At 43.7% G+C, this 20,036-nt stretch overlaps 1 protein-coding gene across 1 annotated transcript in view; it reads right to left on the reverse strand.

Moving 5' to 3' along the window:
- The window catches only part of tjap1 (tight junction associated protein 1 (peripheral)), a 33,848-nt gene that overhangs the window by 7,237 nt on the left and 6,575 nt on the right, over positions 1–20,036 (reverse strand). The window contains exons 3-7 of the mRNA XM_030771679.1: positions 18,251–18,428; positions 15,513–15,541; positions 9,537–9,698; positions 5,010–5,076; positions 397–504 (exon numbers count right to left, since the gene is read on the reverse strand). Coding sequence (XP_030627539.1) covers positions 397–504; positions 5,010–5,076; positions 9,537–9,698; positions 15,513–15,541; positions 18,251–18,388 — 504 coding nt within the window. The 5' untranslated portion in view covers positions 18,389–18,428. The remainder of the gene's footprint in view (positions 1–396; positions 505–5,009; positions 5,077–9,536; positions 9,699–15,512; positions 15,542–18,250; positions 18,429–20,036) is intronic.

A 20,036-nucleotide genomic window follows, 5' to 3' on the forward strand; every position in this document is an offset into this window, starting at 1 on the left:
CCAGCGAGCAGATATCCTGCTTTGTGAAATAGCCTCCATCCTTCACAAGGAAAAGAATTAAACGACCTTGGAAAAATATCATTCAGCACTCAGCTGGATTCACTGTATTCGTTGCAACCAGCGCACACTAATATTTAAATGCTACCGTTTGCAGTAGATAGCTCCTGAGGCTGTAAGGACAGAGAACATGTTCTCCTCGAGGGCCAAAATGACTTCTTGGAACAAGTACAGATCTGACAGTGCAGCTCTACAGAATTTTAGCACTGAACTTTTTGCTTTTCAGTTCTAGTAGCTGCAATCTGAAGTAGGCTAACGCTGCAGCAGCGGTAACACACAAACATAAAAAAAAAAAAAAAAAAAAAACACCACCACAAAACCACAAATTACTGCACATACATTCAGTTCCTCCAGCTTGTCAATCGTGTTCTTGGCATCCACGAGCTTGTTGGTGAGCTCCACTATCTCTTGGTCCATGGTTTTCTTGTCTCGCTCCACTTTGCGAAGCTGTGAAAATGGGAAAGCAAGTTGTTAACAGCACTGATGACAGCAGCTCACTGCGGTGAATGACCAGCCCAGGCGCTAATGGCTTAGCTCATCATTGTTTTAAAAAAAGAGAGGTCAGAGGAATTTGTTCACCGTTTGGCGCAAATACTTAACATTTCTCTCGTTCTTATCTCTCTGCTAACACGCAGATGGGGTTTATGAGTGGGACTGACAAAAATAGCAAAGGTAAAGAAACTGCCTGACAGATAAGTTCTCTAAAATAAACAGCGACAAAGCTGTATAATCATTAAATAGTTTTCTTTTAACTTCAATCTCTCTCTCTCTCTCTCTAATTCTGTCTTTAGTTCTTTTGCTGTCCACACCAAGAAGAACCTGAGAGAAAACAGAGCCCTAAGGTAACACTGTCTAGCAAGCCAATCATTTACAGCCTAATGTGTAATGAATCTGTTTTGTATCTAGCTGTTGGATATGTAAGGCAACCATTCATTAGTTCCACAGCAAGCTAAATAGCAAAGATGTTTGTGTATGTCTTCAACATAGCCTAAGCGTGGAAAACCGGGAACCTGCAGCCTGTACAGTGCACCTCAACTATGGATGGTAAATAGTCTAATGATTAGCGTAATATAATGTGAATTCCCTGCCATGCCAAATTCTCAGATGGATGTTTTATAATGGCAGATCTACGAAGAAGGCAGCACAGACTCAGTTGTTCTTTTGTGTGTGTGTGTGTGTGTGTGTGTGTGTGTGTGTGTGTGTGCAAAAGGCCCAGAACAGAAAATAAGCATACCGAAAGCTCATATCAGGCACATAGACTCTGCATCTACACACACACATACACACAGTTACAGGCCTGTGAGACCAAATAACGACCCACAATGTTGTCTGTCTGCCAGCTCCATATTAACCTCGTTATGGTTGTGGCCAAAGCCTATGTCTCTGAGCTATCTGCATTTTCTCACTCAAATATCAGCTGAAGGCTTCTGATTGCCTGATTCCTCTGACCCAAACCTAGCATGTGAGCCACACAGCGGAACCCTACCACTTAGTATAATCAAACCTGATGATGGCCCCTGAAAATGAAGAGTATTGTATCTATGTGATACAAATAGCATAAAAATACCCTCTGAGACGTCAGAACAGGAGGAGAAAAAAAAAATTACATTAGGAAAATAATTCTATTAGGCTCTAATGTTAAGACATTATTTAGTCTCTCTAATTAATCCTGCTGCGAAGAGAGCAAAGTGAGTGAGTGAGAGAGCGAGTGACAGAGAGACAGGACAGACTGAAACAGCGAGCTCATCTTCTGCTTTACCAAGTCAATGACAGAGCAATCATCTTAATGCTTAGAGTTGGTTTAAAAAAAAACAAAAAAAAAAACAGAGGACACAAAGGAATAATAATAATAAAAAATGTAAAAAAACAGGACAAAGAAGCAGCCTCTCACAGAGATACACATAAAAACTACATAGAGCAGAAGCTATAGGAGCACCCGGTGGATCCCAACAAAATCCTAAACCCACAAACAGGCATTAGGAGACAGGAAAAAAGGGTTCAAGGTCTATTCACTAATACACACTGGACTATTTATTCACCATCCAAGTTGGCTTTTGTAGCTGTGAAAATACATCCAAATTACTTTGAGCGATATGGAGAACAGCCTCACCCTAAAATAAGATGAACGTATTCTTTGCATATGTTTGTTTGTGAGGATTGTTGCAAAACGTACGGACTACGTGCGTGTGTATTTGACAGATTTTCATCATCTCATAATGAAATTACATCATTTATTCAAGGTAATAGTGTATTTTCACAGCTACGTTAGCGCCACCCTATCTGCATGCATGGCCAACGCACTGATGCAGCTCTATATCAAACGCAGGGTAACAGGGGAGAAGAAGTGATGCAAGAAAGTTCTAAGATTGATGACTACAGAGAGAGAAAAAGAGAGAGAGAGAGAGAGAGAGAGAGACAAGCAGGACTGTAAGACAAAGTGGTTACAGCAAAGGTTGAAAAGAAGAGAAATAGAAAAACAACGCAACTGCATAGACCCAAGTTTGACTGATAGCAGCCTGATGAAGATGAAGGTGATGATGAAGATGATGAGACACCCAAGCCATAAGGCAGCATGAAAGGAGAAGAGAGAGAGAGAGGGAGAGAGAGAGAGAGAGAGAGAGAGACGAAGAGGCAGAAAGAGAGAAACTATTGGTGAGAAACAATACAGAACTTAAACAGACAATGTGCTCTTGTTTCAACAGCTCAAGTACACACTTGCTGTGGTAAGCGAAAATTCAAAAAGGTTATCGCCACATGAGTATACTCAACGGCAAGTTCTTTAGTGAGACAAATACAACCAGCTCAATATTTTGCAAATTCAAATTCAGATTAGATACCCATAGCTGTCAAAACATTCATTCAAGAGGCAACACTTCTCCATCTCTGGAACAGTTAATGAAGCCAAACGACTCTTAGAGCAGTGTAGTGTGTTAGCTGTGCTTAACGTCCCTCTAACTGTTACCTTTGCCACATAACCTTACAGGAGTATGTGATGGTGTGATATGTTAGCTTTGCTAACTTTTCTTATGGACCTATAATATATGTTAGCTGCTAAAATGAACAGAGGCAGATCCGTAATTATTAATCCCTGCACACGTCCACGGTACAAACCTGGTGTCTGGTCGGTTCACTCTGCAGGACACAGAACCACTGCAGACTGAACTAACACTTTGTTTATGTCGTTTAATTTCTGCCCATGTTACTGATTCAACCTAAGTATGTGTAGTGTTCAGTGTGTTCGAAGAGACAGTCGCGGTAGCGTCCGATGATGTTTCTTTGTTCCCATATAAAAAGTTTTTACACTTAGTTCACAATTTGTTTCAAGGTATATCTAAACATCGAAATGTATACCACTATTTCCCAACTTTAGAATGGTACTGTATCATTTTATACTAGCGTAATCTGGCACAGAGCAAAGCCAAGAAGGATTAAATGGCGGGGTAATATTTTATACCACACTACCCAATCGTTTGTGGGTCAGTACTGATTACAAATTATGGGTTATTACTACTGAAGATCCAATTTTCTCCCGTTTCCTCTGTTTCATTTCCATGATGAGAACAGGATGCCCCATAGTGGCCTGGTTTTGCTGTCAGATATGTTTTGCAAGGTATGAGAGAGTGAAATACACTTTGGCGAATCAGAGGTTTGCTGTGGAGATCATTTGGATGTCAATCATTTGGCTGGGCCATATTCCCCTTTGAAATCTCTTTAACATTCTTTGTACGATATCATTAAATAACAATAACATAAATTGTATCACGAAGGGATGGATGTCGGTTAAATCACCAACCATGACGTTGTGAATCCAGCATAAACCTCTCACATGAAAGAAAGAGCACTGCTCTTGACACTAGTTATTTCAACAACTTAATGGAAACTCAGCTGCATTTTGAGGGAGAAGGCATGTTTCTTAGATTTTAAAATGATTGGATTTTGAAAAAGGATTGTGGTAGTGGACAGACACAGACACAGACACACACACACACACACACACACAGACACAGACATAGACATAGACACAGACACATTCACACACACACATGTATATACTTACTGTAGTTCGGCTTAGAGGAAATTTACATTTCTGTATTTGCAGTATTATGAACCAGTTGAAATTTAAGTTAGAGCTACTTTATTTCAAACTAAAATGGATTCAAATAAAAGAAAAACACAGAGGGTATATTAAATCTAAAATATACTCACTTCAGAATGTGAAATTTTATAGCACGATCAGAGATAACAAAGAACTACTCTATGAATGAAACCATTTGTGACGCATTTTCCGCAAATAGGGAGAAAATGGGTGAATTAAGTCACGCAAACTTAATCGTGGGGAGTAAGCCTGCATGTCCATTATCACGAAAAAGTAACCGATGCACACTTTCAGTTACTCAATGATAAATGGCACGCGGCCAGCCATACACACTTAAACATACATACATAGACAGACAGACAGACAGACAGACACACACACACACACACACACACACACAAGATCAATGAGAGCAGAGAGAGGTGGTTGGGGGTAGTAACTATGATCCTGATTGGTAATTCTGTGTCTGATAATGCTCTCCCACTGGGCCCAACATGAGATAATTGCCATCATCTGGATTTGCAATGTTATATTACAGATGTTAGTGTTTTTCACCGGCTAATAGCATTTGCTGCTCAGGGAACAAGTGAACAGCTGTTGTCTGGGAGACAACATAATGAGTGCCATGTGACATTTTGTTCAAACAGAGGATTACAAGTTTGTCACACTTAACAGGCAGTGGTATTAGAGGAGGCAGGGGCTTCCTTCATTATAGGTAAACCCACTCATTAAACCAGTGACAGTGATACGATCTTATTAGGGTAAAAACAACAAACCAAATAAAACACTCACAGAATCAAGACAAAGTGTGCTCATAACAGGGTAGACAGAAGAGTGGAAGAAATGAAAATCTTACCAGGGCATGAAGTTTCTCCTCCAGGTCCTGATTGGCTCTTTGAGAGGCTGTATAGCTGTTCTGAAGTCTGCAGAGGAGGTGAATAAGAAAGACCTATGTCAGCATTACTACCACAAAACAACGCATAATTACTGATCCCTTACAAGCCATATAAAGATTACAGTATCGACTCGGGTTCCGTGCCATTTAGAGAAACGTACAAAAGTGCCCAACGGCGCTGACCTATGTAATCAAATAAAGTGAGAAACTTTTCCAGATCCTTTTGATCCACCTCTTTTATGAAGCCCTATCACAATAGATATGATTTTCCAGTCATCTGCTGTGTACCTTGGCTAGGATGAGGTGTCAGCTGAAAAAAAAAAAAAAAAGAAAGAAAAGAAAAATCGCAGACTGGCAAAATATTCCAAAGTTATGGCTGCAATAAGGCTCACAATAATACAGCCATCAAGATATGAAGAGCCAGCCAGCCAGCCGAACTGGCAGACACGGCTCCTCTTAAAATGAGATTTTCCTTTTTTTCTTTTTTTTTTCCTTCTTTTCCCCATAACTGAGATATAGTCAGGCGGTACGAAGTCTTGGAGCACGCTTAATGAAGCCATCAAACTTTTGACATTGTCGTTTCTCAACAGGTCGGCCTCTTAGCGTAAATTAAGAGTGATGCCCGGAAAATGGGGTGGGGGGGAGGGAAGGGTGGGGGTAGAGAGAGAGAGAGAGAGAGAGGGAGGGGTCTCAGCGTTAAAGTCATTTTCATCAAGCCATGTTCCATTACTCTGCTCCTCCACCTCCGGTTCCTCTGATTATGCAGTGTAAGTGAATAAATGGCCGAGAATTACACTCGGCTGCCACCGTGATCAGGTACCAGTAGAGGGTTTTTTTTTTTCTCCCCCCCCCCCCCCCCCAAAGCAGACCAAAGGATTGCACACAGCCCTTTAAATGGATGCAAGAGGGAGGGGTAGGCTAGCATAGTGTTTCATGGCTATGAGAGAAACATGAGAGAAACCATACCGGCACACTGTCTCGGGCCAATTTGAAACCGACATTGATACGGGGAGAATGCTGAAAGTTATTTGGAGAAGCAGCGAAGCAGTGAGGCATCTTAGCGATGATGAAATTTCACATATCAAAATACAGTCAAAATGGAGCTCTTTATGCTCTAAGCACTGCCATGATGAACTCACTGCTAGTACTTCCATCCACTGAAGCCACACATTCAAAGCTTTAAGAAGTCTATTACAAACTCAGGTGTCTAAAGGTCAGTGGCTCTGGCTTCAAAGAAAACAAAACAAAACAAAACAAAAAATGAAAAAAAAAAAAAAAAAACAGATGTCTACCATACTGACATACTGACAAAGGGCGTTGCACCTAGCACGCTAACATTAACAATACAGTTTATGACTGCGTTGCAGATGTCGGTGTGCGCGAGTGCTAACAGAAGCACAACTCGTGATTGTCCTGTGGGTGCCGGGGTTAGCATGCTAACAGCGTTGCGGCCGACGAGAGTGGGGGAGTTTGGAACCTCTCTGTGTCTGTGGTGGAAACGCGCATGTGACTCGGATGATGTGAACACATGTGCGGCTGACAGCGGCCTCCAGCAAGCTGGTCAGTCCATTGATTAATCGAACAATATTACACAGAATATCATCATGGTTGTATTGTTGTCCTGTTTGCAACCTCTGTCACATTACAGACCAAAAGCAGTTCATGGCCTGATGCGTGTCAAACCAACATGCTCTATCGGAAAGGGTTAAACTTTTTTCTTTTTCTTTTTTTTTTTTTACGGCTTTTGTGTTACTTATAAATACAATCTGTAGATTGCAGCACAGATTTGAGCAAGTTTTTCCATTCATGGAGCATTTACATGGAAATATCAATATCACTATGTAATTTATGCTGATAAAAACATTAACAGCGTGTAAAGCATTTTTTTTTTTTCAGTACTGACTCACATTTAACAGAGGATACTTTCCTCTTCCCATCCCCTCCCTCTCTCTCTCTCTCTCTCTCTCTGTCTGTCTATCTCTCTCTCGCTTGCTCTAATCAATATTGCTGCACTGCTGGCAGATCATATGGGGACGTTCTATGTCTCTCGCTTTGTAACAATTAGAATTTAATAAATTTGTTTTAGTCAGCCACACGGATCCTGTCAGAGTTGAGTCATAAATTTTCCCTGAATGGTATAGGGAATGCGCTGGGTTTAAAAGCCTCAGACACTAGTGCTGATGGAATGCAAAATGCACGCAATAATTACCATAGCAAGATGATTGCTCTGCAATAGAGGTGGAGGAAAAAAAAAAAAAAAAAAAAAGAAGGGAAAAAGAAAAAGAAAAATCTAGCTGAATAGTTGCAAAGGCAAATGAAATCAACTCTTCGGAGAAGGAAGCTGAATGCGTGATGACTTTTCGATGAGTGAGGAGGAGAAGACAAATAAATAAATAAATTTAGCAATCATAATTGCATTGATTCTGCCCTTTGCCTTAGGAGCTCACTCTCTACGCACAAAACTCAAAAGCATCTGTGTAATTACGCCCTGGCATAATCAGATACGACGCAAACACACACACACGCACACACACACACACGCGCGCGCGCACACACACGCGCACACACACGCGCACGCGCGCACACACACACGCACGCACACACACACACGTGCGCGCACACACACACACGCACACACACACACACACGCACGCGCACGCGCACACACGTGCACACACACACCCACGCACACGCCCGCGTGTGCACGCACGCACATCCACACACACACAGCTCCGCAGAATTATTAACTGATTATAATCCAATTAAACTATTATCAGCAGTGGGTGGCATGCAGATTGGGGGATCCGTAAGGGGGCAAATGGACCGGCGAACGACAGCACCGGTGCATTCTTTGATTTATGACCGAGGAAACGCCGCGGTAATTGAATGTGACTGCCGGCTCTGGACAAGAGTGAGCAAGATGCTTCCTGATTGGAGATAAACTAGTGTGATTGCATCTGAATTACTCCCCGACTCAATCAAGGATATCAGCAATTAAAATACAGCTGTTTCTGGTAGCAAGAGCAGACATGCTAACATGTCAAAGCACTGCGCCTGAGAACTGTGATAGTCATTCCAAACTAAAAACGGGAAAAAATCGTTCAGGGTCGGAAGGTGACGTACACTCCCCACATATTTAAATACAGTAGGATACATGTTAAGATATAGGGGGAAACTAAATAAAGATGCTAGCCCTCGATCTAGTTAGAAGCCATGTTAAATAGAAAAAGTTTGGCTAACACAATCTCAAAAATGTTTTGCCAGCATCAATGTCCTTTTTAAGCAGGAGGGCTGCAGGCTGTGTGGAGAGAGAGACATAGAAAGAGACAGAAAGAGAGAGAGAGAGAGAGAGAGAGAGAGGGGGAACGAAAGAGCGAGAGATTTACGCTGATCATTTCCTCTCACGGTCACATTAGCAGCAGTCTCTTTAGACACAATCACACAGTGTGTTTGCGCTCATTAGAGACGGGATAAGAAATGCTCCTACCTACTCTGGCACAATTGTCAGTCTGCTCATTTTATCTACAATTAAACTAGCCAATTATAGCATCTTCTCTGACATCGCAAAGCAATTTACCTCGCTGCCTTGTAAAACAATGCCATTTCTCACATCCCAGAAAAAGCCTGATTTACACTTTCACAAAAAAAGTTTTTGTTGATGTGCTGAAAAGTGATACAAAATACTATTATCTAGCAACTGTTTAAAAAAAAAAAAAGTATTCACATTCGAAACAATCGAACAAAAAAAAACAACAATTAATTGCTTTAACATCAGAGGGAATCAATAACACAATGGGAGAAAAACAGGACGCGGGGACACACACTGCCTCAGAAATCAGAAATCAGACAGTGAGGATCTGCAGGAAGACTCCGTCGTATAGGCACGGACTACGTGAAAACACTGATAATGTGAGACGGTGGGAGTAAGGTAAGGTGAGGGTAAGGTAAAGCCTCGGGAGTAAGATTTCCCCAACTGAAAACACTGCCGAGAAAGGTTTCTCATAGACGTCCTGCGGAGGACCGGATAAAAAAAAAAACCCGTGGATTTTTCATTTGGGCTTTTTGAATGGATCTGAGAGACAGGCGCGCCCCGTGCCCCGGCCCGCTTTGCAGTGAGGGGCCACGCCCGATTTCGCTCCCTTTACTCTCGGAGACGAACTCGACGTGCCCGGAGGTCGACGGAATTATCGTGACTGCTGCTGGAAGCTCCAAAAGGCTGCAAAACTTCTCATTAATTCAGCTGCTTTGATCACAGTCATTAAAAATGGATTGCTAGGGAAGATATTCATTTCATCTCTCTCTCCCTCTACCTCTCTCTCTCTCTCTCTCTCTCTTTGTGTCTCTTTGGTCGGGACACAGGGAATGAGAGTCCCAGAGAGAGAGAGAGAGGGAGGAGACTGTTTGCATACTGTCTGTTCGAGCACACACCTAATGAGTCTGAGTGCGTGTGTGTGTGTGTGTGTGTGTGTGTGTGTGTGTGTCCCTCACCTGCGGAACTTGTCTCTCATCTTCTCCAAGTCGTCTCGGGTGCGTCCGATCTCAGCCTGCATGTAGTGGCGGCTTGCCTCAAACTCGGTCTCCATGGTCTCCATCTTGTGGGTGGTTTGAGAGAGTCGTCGGCGGAGGTCTTCGTTCTGCTGCTGTAGGATCCTGAGCGGGGACAGAGATCGGCGACAAGGGCAAACGTGAGGGACACGTACAGAACGAACACCGGGGAGGCAGAACAAGTAAAGCATCACAAGTTTGGACATTAATATTTCCACAGTTCCGGCTCTCAGTGACAAAACAACAGCACCGTCGTGCTTTTCAGCAGAGACGCTGACCAACAGACCAGACACAGACGTCACACACACACACAAACATAATAATCAGTCAAGAAAGAGCCCGTCCTCTCCAAAACCACCTCAGTGTCTGTTTAAGTTTGAATTCCCAAGTATCCTAAAATGGCACCAAGTCACCCGTTTACCAGGAATATCAGAGAACTAAACACATCTGAAAAAAAACAAACGAAAGAACTCTCTAATTCTAAAGACTTATCTTTGGGGAAGACAGGCAGCAGTCTGAAGGTGTGTGTGTGTGTGTGTGTGTGTGTGTGTGTGTTCGAGCGTGTATCTTTTGGGTGCCTGTCTGCTCCGTGCGAGTGCTGCCATGCTGTGTCAGGGGGCCTGTTATGGGAGCAGCTGGTTGGATGCTGAGGGGACAGGAGCAGCTGCCAGGAGACAAAATACATCTGCTCTGTGCCATAAGCCACATTCACCAACCCCTTTTTTCACTGTGCAGGACTATGCCTGTGCCTCACACCCACTGCTGCCCTGGTCTCAAAATCAGACTCACTGAACAGAAAAGAGAAATGCCTTCTTGGTTAATTGGTTACGCCTCAAAGTTCACGTTCTCATAGAGAACACAGCATTCATTATGGGTGGTAATTCATTGGCCAATATGGTTCCACAAAGACACAGGCGTAGACCTCCCTCACAGACCTCTCTGCGAGCTGACTGCATGGAGTGAGAAATGAAACACGAATTATTGTTGTTGTTGTTGTTGATGATGATGATGATGATGATGATGAAGACGAAGACAAAGAAGAAGAAGAAATAGGACCTAAAAGTAAGTCTCAGGTGGATTGGTCACTGGGTTCTGAGTATGACATCAAATCCCTCTATACCACCATACCAGTTTTCCCGCATTCAATCAAAAATAAAAAAATCAACTGGAGGTTTTTTTTTTTTTTCCCTGCAACTAACAGCGAGGAGACACTAAATTTTTCATTGCCACAAGGTCCCCGACACTCTAGAAACGACCTCGGACACATCGTTGCCTTTTCCAGAGACCCAGGGTAGGCACGAAGGAAATGCGAAAGGCATCCTGCATCAGTAAACAAGGCTAAAATGAGCATGCTTACATACCTGCCAAACGTCACAGCTGAGGGCAAAAAAAAAAGAAAAAAAAAAAAAGCTAAAGAAGAAATGGGTGCATCAATGATTCATGCTATAGTTGGAGGCAGGAGCGTGTTTTATTCTATAAATATACACAAGCATTTTCACTCTTCTTTCATCATTTGATCCAATTTCCCTATTCCAAGGCATGCCTTCAGTGCAAAAAAAAAAAAAAAAACCTGTTAATGTGACAAACGCCATAATTTTACGACATAAGCAAATAAAAGTTTGTGTCTACTTGTATCAGGAGTATATGCACTCTTCTCTGAGTACCTAGCGAAAGCATAAATTAACACATTAATTGTATTGGGCTGATGCAAGCGAGATGAAACATATTAAAAGCATTAAGCCACAAGGCCTCTGACCTTTAAGCAACATGCTTAACCCCAAGGTCGCCCCACAAGCGTGAGGTCACTCGGACATATATAATAGTAATAATAATAATAGTAATAATAATAATAATAATAGTAATAATAATAACAATAGTAATAATAATGTAAGTCGCTCTGGATAAGAGCATCTGCTAAACGAACAAAATCCGTAAACTGTAAATGACTTATGGAGATTCGCAGCTAATCATACAGGAAGAATGAGCGATCAAACGCCCTCCTTTTCCGCGCAGTCTTTGTTTTGTCTAATTGGAAACCACTTTCATATCTTGCTACAGCTAAACATCCAAAGACGCCTGAAAGAATACAGCTGGACCCTGCAATTATAGTGTACGCCAGCTGAGAGCACATTCGTCGCTCTGGGCCACGCAACGAACGTCTCCAGTGCCAGCACACAGCGAGATCCTCAAGGTGGTGGCGAGGGAACATAAAGATAAGAGAAAATAGACATTCCTACGCTCGCTCCCATTCCAAAGTCATTCCAAAGAGATGAATTGGAAAAGACATTCTGAACAGCCTGCGGGTTTAATGTTCTTTAGACTGGGTCCTCCGTCGACGACGGGGAAGAGAGGACGGTATGCGCTTTACGTTCGAGAGGATGCTCCACGTTCAGAACGGAAATGTCTTCGCTCTCCTCTGCGGCAAACCTTTAGCAATCAGACTCAATTTACAGGCAAAGCGTCATTCAGTCAGAGACTGCTCCTGATACAGTGCACCTAAGCGTTAAAAGCAAACCTCTCTCTGCCCCGTGTAAATAAATAAAGTCAACAAACGGCTTCGAGGCAAGAGACGTGCATTCACATATTTTTAAGGTTAATCCATTCTCTAAAGAGAGCTGATAATCAGTCTACCTCAAAGTGCATTTAGGATCAAGGACCAAAGAACCAGTTCGTTAAGCTGAAATGTTCCTGCACAAAGTCTGACTTTTTTTTTTTTTTTTTTTTTGGAGATGGTCTGTCAAAACAGCCATACAAAGAGACTTTTTAGCAGCAGGTTCAAGGCGCAGGGAAAATACAGCACTAATCACAGAGCTCGAATGCTTCAGTGGGGCAGTGACGCAACCTGTAATATACAGGTATTAGTTTAAATTGATCAGAGATCAGATGGAAAAACAGCGGTCACAAACAGCTTGCGTGAGTCACATGTCTTAGTCTATCTTGACACAGACACACCGAAACCTTTCCTCAGTTAAGCCAATGAATGGTCCTGAGGTACTCATATTCTTTGTCAAATGCAAAGCCTTGACATCCAAAAGAATTTTTAAATCATTTTTTGAAGCTTGCATTTTTAACATTGCAAGAAAATACATAAATTTGCACATAACATTTGACTTCATATGCCAACTTAACAATAGGGAAGATAAATACAGCGATTTCCTTCATCAGTCAGTGAATACGAATATTAACACATTGCTGGCTAACATATCATTTTTGACGACGGTCAAGTATATGTCTTTTAAGTGCACTGCCGTGTTTCCCGCAGTGTCATTAGGGGGGAGCGAATGAACGAATGGATGAATGAACGAATGCCCCGATCCATTTCTCCTCAGTTTGTTTGCCCTTGCTTAAAATAGACCCGTATACGCTACATCATGGAGGGTTCCACCTCCAGGCTTTAGCTTGATCAGGAAATTGCCTGGCTCTGCTCAATCATCCAGGTTCTTCATCCCATCAGCCTGCATCTAGGCCAATCAATCAACCGGCCCGTGCAACTGAGTCACTCGCGCTTCCGCTCGACATCACAGGAGAAAAGGTGGGTGGAGAGAGAGAGAGAGAAAGAGAGTGTGTGTGTGTGTGTGTGTGTGTGTGAGAGAGAGTGTGTGTGTGTGAGTGTGTGTGTGTGTGTGTGTGTGTGAGAGAGTGTGTGTGTGTTCAGTCGGCCATACTTCATTTAGCCTCACAGTTCAATTCCATTTGTTAAAACAACTACACAACAAAAAAAATAAATTACATTTTAAATGCAAGTAAAGCAAAAGTCAGAGAACTCAAATGAGAACGAGAGCATTATTTGCTGCGGAGACCAAACTCTGTTGTTTTTAATCATACCGTAATATTGTCAAGCATCTACCACTTCACCTCCAGGCAAGTCACGACAGTTTCAAAAATGAAATCTTCTCCTCACATCACCTTTCTATAAACTCTCATGTTTCATTTCCACAACCAAGTACCAAATATTATTGGACAAAGTTTGCTTTTCTTGTACCATTGGGAAGTACATGTAATACCGCACACAAATGCAAATCAGTCGAAACAGCAACATCAACCAAACATGCACTACATTCATTTTTAGCTCACCATCTATGGGCAATGGGTGCTACACTTGGTAAGTCCTGTACTTTTTGATAGGGGGAAAAGACAAATCGACAACCTCATTCACCTCTCCTATTTGTTTCACTGAAGTTGTGCGTCTTATCTGTGAAATGCACTTAAATCCCTGACTGTGTGGAGCTGCCATGATAATCTTTCTGTTTCATTCTGTTAACTCTTTGGCACATCAAATTAACTTTGCAAATCTGTTTAGAAATTAATTGTTTTGAGCCCACATAGCAGGGTCAAATTCATAACAGCATTTACCAGCCTACAGTTGTTCAGGCAGACTCATACAGTAGGAGTGAACTGGGTCAAGTTAACAGCCGTGCCGTGTGCCGTGGGTTTCCTCCTGCACTGAACTTCGATTTATCTCAAAAAATGTGTTGATAACCATTTAATTTTTAAATCTCATGGCTTTGAAAAAGTCTTCTTTTGCTGTTCAAAAACTGTCATGGTTTCAAAGTCTATCTTTATCTGGAATTTATGACTCCTGTATGCCAATCATCTCGTGTGCTTTTATATGGTCTAAACACACAAATTATTTTTCCATTAATTATAATATGAACTATGAATAGCTGGGTGTAGGTGTCATTCTCATGAAAATATCACTACTGTAGAGCTTTTTTTAAGGGAACAACAAATTTGTACTGCTGTTACGCAGAAATGTGTTACTCTATACATTTACAAAAGAATTCCATGACTTTTGGAAGATTAAATATTCCCAGTGTGACCACACAGGCACATCAGTACGAGACAAAGACCAAGCCATACGAAGTTTCGCAAATCTTAAGGTATTCAGGGAATTACCGATATTCCAATATCAGACAGGAAAGACAGGCAAGAGCATAGGGAGTCATGGGCAAACCAAGAGTAGATTGTAGAGCAAACAAGGGAGGGAAAAAAAAAAGAAAGAAAGATATTAACACAGGGACTCTTGTAGCTCCTCACAGTGTTTTTCAAAGTTTCACAACATCTGCTGTTTCCTCACCGCTAATGAAGTGGTCTCTCACAGCCAATAGCACCAGGCCTGCCCTGAGGGAGGGCAGTGCCGAAAACAGCCATCAAAATGAAATGTCACTGATCACAGGGGTTCCTGCTAAACTCTGTCAGAGTGGCAGAGTAGTAGAAAAAGAGGAGGAGGAGAGAGAGAGAGCGAGAGAGAGAGAGAGAGAGTGATCGAGAGAGAGAGCGAGAGAGCGAGCGAGCGAGCGAGAGAGGTACGCTGTGTTTCTGAGTCCGCGATTGACTGATGCCCTCAGTGGAAAGGGGAGGGGCCAGGGGTGCTTGCCTCTTGCATGGCCACCTGGCTCATACCCACGCTTTCGATGGCAACACCCTTCATCCCGGTAGCCCATTGACCTCTGTCGCACACCACGACCTACAAACTACAACCGCTCCGCCTCTGTCTGGAGACTTAGCCACCGGCCTCTACGGGCCTGTCTAGACGAAGCCACCGGGGATGCTCGACGGACCTGCCTGCGCTCTGACTGGCTGCGGGCCAATCTGGCCACCTCATTCAAACAGCCTATGAGCTGCTAAACAGGGTCATGTAAGGCAGGGAATTCCCTTAAACCAAACGACGTATGAAACACGCCTTTAGACATGTCGCTTAATATGCCAGATAAATAACGCATGACCACTACCAGAAAACCAGTGCCAATTACTGGTGGTAGACAGTAAACAAAAAACCCCTAAGAACACAATTAAGTCAAAATGATTTTTTTTTTTTTTCTGTTGTCTGACATTTCAAAACAAACAGCAACAGAGACATTTAACAGACGAAGACGAGAGACAGACAAACAGTGCACAGGAAGAAGAAATTATACTTACTTGATCCTGTCACCATCTGATAAGGACTCCTGTGAAAAAAAAAAAAACATAAATCAATTTAGTTATGGAAACTTATGGTTTGATGGCAATCAATACTGATACACAAACACACAACAGCTATTTCAATGGCAGATACGGGTTAAGACCAGCATTGTTTGAAAGTTTTCCCCAGATATCTTCCAACTGTCCTTAAACATGTCAGCGTGAAGTTTTCTTTCCCTGAATAAATGAGAGTCTACCAAATGCAATGTTGTCGCATCATTATCTACATTATAAAACTTCACCTGTGCTAATACTGGTCGATGCTAATCTAATTTCCTTTTAATTGCATTCGTGTAATTAACTGATTCGCTCTTTCTTTTCAGCCTTTTCCTCTGGTGATGGAAATTAATGATTTGGAACCACATAGCAATTAGGAGATAAGGAACAGATAGCATGAACATACTTTCACATGCTCATTGGCTTTAAAGTAAGAATTTAAATTAGTTACTCTGATTCAAAATGGATTACAGATTAAGCTTCAATTGTAAAGTCTGGTCATTAAATATAAATCTGAGAGAAATTATATATTTTACTAGCTTAGACTGATTACATTTCTGGAGTTGAAACGGGTTAAACCAACATGAACTACAAAGTGTTTTTAACACCACATATCTAGGATAGAAAGAATTTTATATGAAATGCTGTGCCCTTAGCTGAACAGGTCAATACTGACATGCCTTTTGGAGCTCTGAAATCAATTTCATCACCCAGACCTTCAGTCAACTAACAAACCATCATATCCCTCTGATCGAATAGCACAATTGCACCATTTTGTGTATACATACATACAAACATACACATACACACAGACACACATACATATATATACATGTACATGTCCATGCACTGCTTCAAGTGTTCTGTGGTTGAGAACTCGCTTCATACACAGTAAGACTGAAATAAATTTGTGTTGTTCTGGCATGCTCATACACCTAAAAAGCTACATCAGAGATACCACTCTGATTTAAACTCACTTTTTAAATGCTCCTGACACATTAACTTTTTCTTAGGCTAATTCTCTAACATGATTTAATGTCTCTGTTGGTATTCTGTCAACAGTACAGGCGTCAGACAGAAAGACACAAGGGATAAAAAAAAAAAAAATCCTGATGTGTAGTGTTTTTGTGCTTGTCCTAGCCATCTGTGGGGGGGGGGGGGGTGTCCATGTCATACTTTCAGATCCAGAGCTGATTTATATTGTGTCTATTTTTAATATAGTCATTAGCTGTAGCTAAGCAACTCACGCTGAATGAATACAGGAAAGGTTTGGTCACAACAGACTGAGGATTACAATGAAAACCTTGATTTTTCTTCCTCTCATGACTGTATAATCTGGATGCGGGGGTAGGATGTCTGAATCATACCTACGCACATACCTTGATCTGTGATAAAATAGAAAAAGCAGTGGGTTGTGATAGTGTTGTTGTTTCTTCCCCAGTGATGGTAGGAAGGCCACTCTTTAGCATCCCTGATTTTTCCGCTGCGTCTTTATGATGGGCTCTACCATCCAGCTGTGCAGGCTGCTGCTGTGGATGAGGGGGGTGTTGAGCCCCCCATCGTGTCCTGTCTTCCCAGTCTGTCTCACTGCCACGTCTGGAGTCTCCACTGCCTCCCAAACGACTGTAAACAGAACCCTCGCCTTTGGGGCGAGCGCCTTCCCAATTGCGGTTCGCCTGGCGCCGCTCCGGGCTTTCCTTCCTCAAAGGAATGTGCCAGGTCTCCGGCCTGGCGTCCCTTCCTCTCCGGGATGTTCGGCTATACTGGGCGGCCCACTCGTCCCAGGGCCGGCTCCTCTCTGGCTTCCTGTCCTGGCGCTCCGTGTTTTCGGCTTGCTGGCCGACGTTACGCTGCTGCGTCTGGTTCCCTTTGGAGGGTTTGGCTGAACCGGGCTGTTTGCTTCCCAGCATCTGCAGGCTTGCCGGGCTCAGGACCCGGTAAGTGATCTCATCCAGGAACTGAGAAAACTTGATCTTCTCCTCCAGCAGTCTGACCTTCCACTCTGGAGGCATGGAGCTGGGTGAGGCGGACGACGTGGACGCAGCTTGCCCGGAAGGTGACGACCTTCTCTGTTCACGGCTACGCAGTTCCCTCTCCCGATCCAGGGACGTGCTTTTGGGCTTCCGGCTGCGGGTGCAGCTAGGGCTCTGGCCTAGCACCTCGGCCGACTTGGATTTGCGTAGGCTGTCCGAGGAGTGCACGCCGAGCTGGTGCGACTGTTTAAGGATTCCTTTGGGGGGGTGAGCCTTGGACGGATGCGGCGGCTGCACGGGATGCTGTTCAGTCCTGGGCACTAGGATCTCAGCCTTCTCTTTAAAGACCAGAGAGCGCTCTGCACTTCTGCTGGAGTGGGAAGGTGAGCTCCCCGGGATGCACTGCTGGGAGCCCTCGGAGGTCGGGAGATCGTCGTCGCCGGAGAGCATTAACATGTCCTCGCTACGGCTAAGGAAGCGGTTCAGCCCCTGCTGCCGCTTGGGGGGGAGGCCAGTGTGGAAGGCACCATGGCTGAAGATGCGAGGAGGGGGGAGGACCGTGAGTTCGAGACTAGACAAGCTGGAGACGTCCAGCTCGCTCTCTGAGGCGAGCGACCAAGAGGACGAGAACGCGTTGGGGGGTTCTGGGCTTTCTGGACGTTTCGGGTAAGGTCCTGTGAAGCGCGTGCGCTGCAAAACGGGAGTGTGATTTTGAAGGCTAATTACCTGGCACGGTTCGGGGTGGGAAGGCGTCGGGCCGCTCCCGCCAAGGTCCTCCCGAAACGCAGGCACGCTGTGGCGAGTCTCGCGGTGCTGCGGAGGGGCCTTGCGGTAAGGCTTCCTGGCTGGGGCAGCGCTCGTCATTCTGGGAACTCAGCGTCCGTCCATAAACTGTGTGTCAGTCCTGCCAAGAGACAAGCGTGAGACTGGAGTACAACCAGCCCTGAGTTCTGCCCTGTGCAAGAAAGACAGCTGTGGAGCTCCAACTGTCCCTCTCCCTCTCCCTCTCCCTCTCACACTCCCCCTCTCCCTCTCTCTCTCTCACACTCCCCCTCTCCCTCTCTCACTCGCTCTCTCTCTCTCTCACTCGCTCTCTCTCTCTCACTCGCTCTCTGTCTGTCCCTCTCTCTCTCACTCACTCTCTGTCTGTCCCTCTCTCTCTCACTCACTCTCTGTCTGTCCCTCTCTCTCACTCACTCTCTCTCTGTCCCTCCCTTCCCCAAGCGACTGCGATGCAAAAGCAGTTTGAATCGATAGGCTTTGATGAGAGCAGCACTGGCCAGTTTGAAAAAAAAAACAAAAAACAAAAAAAAAAACCCCAAACAAACAAAAAAAAAAAGACTGTTGGTAGCAGACTGACAAGGTTGGGGGAAGGGAGCATGGGGCAAAGGATGCCACTTCAAATAACCATCAAACATCTGTCAGTGCCCGTGCTGAGATGTGGAGTGTTTTTCAAAACCTGCTCCTGAAGTCTACACCCTGAATGCCTGCTGAGAGAGAGGGTGTGTGTGTGCGTGTGTGTATGAGTGTGTGAGAGATTGAGAAAGAGAAAAAGAGAGAAAGAGAGAAAGAGAGAGAGAGAGAGAGAGAGAGAGAGAGAGAGGGAGGGGGGTGGGTCTGATACAGAGCCATAGAGATATAGAGACACAGACACAGAGGAGAGGAAAAGTGAGCACACCCTAAAGCTTGTCATTGATTACAAGTTGGAGCGTGTTTCCAACAGACAAACTGTTAAACCACTGCCCACTGTCATTGATCTCAGAGAGCTAAGTTTGGAATGAGCCAAAAAAAGACTCAAAAAACACAAAGAATCAAAAACCACTCCCTGGTAATTTGAAAAACAAACTAAAAAAAAACACTTGTTCACAGTTTACGGGCCAATTTAGTCATTTTATAACACGATTTTCTTTTTAAAAAAAAGTAGGGGGGGGGGGGGGGGGGGGACTGCATACTGTCCAAAACATCACCAAAGGCTGAATGTGACTCAACAAGTAATGAAATGAATAAAATCTTCACAGAAGAAAAATGGGATTGTTAGCAGGGCACGTACTCGACAAAACAGGGCAAAAAAAAAAAAAAAAAAACGACGACTTTTTCCGTTAATTAATCCGTAAAACAAACGGGCTTATTTCTGCCCCGTTCCTCTCATTACTCTTTCTTAAACTTCAACCAATCGCCACAAACAGAGATGTCCCTGCAATCAGACCACCACACACGACACCATCACACCCACCCAACAGACACCGATGGCCATCATTCACCCATCGCGTCATTCGCTTCCAGGGTCACGCGTTTCTCCGTGTCTCTCGTCACGGTGGCTATCTTTACACCAACAATCTCTCTCTCTGGCTGTTATATATAGGGAAATTTAAGGGAAACTGGTGCGTCAGGGCACACACCAACGAAAAGAATCAATTATGTTCCCTCTGTGGACTGTTAAAGCACCGGGAGACCGCGGGGGGGGGGGAATAGAGGGAGAAAAAAAAAAAAACGTGAGTGTGAAAGGGGGACG

The sequence above is a fragment of the Chanos chanos genome, chromosome 4 (assembly GCF_902362185.1).
Source record: "Chanos chanos chromosome 4, fChaCha1.1, whole genome shotgun sequence".
NCBI classification, from domain to species: domain Eukaryota; kingdom Metazoa; phylum Chordata; class Actinopteri; order Gonorynchiformes; family Chanidae; genus Chanos; species Chanos chanos.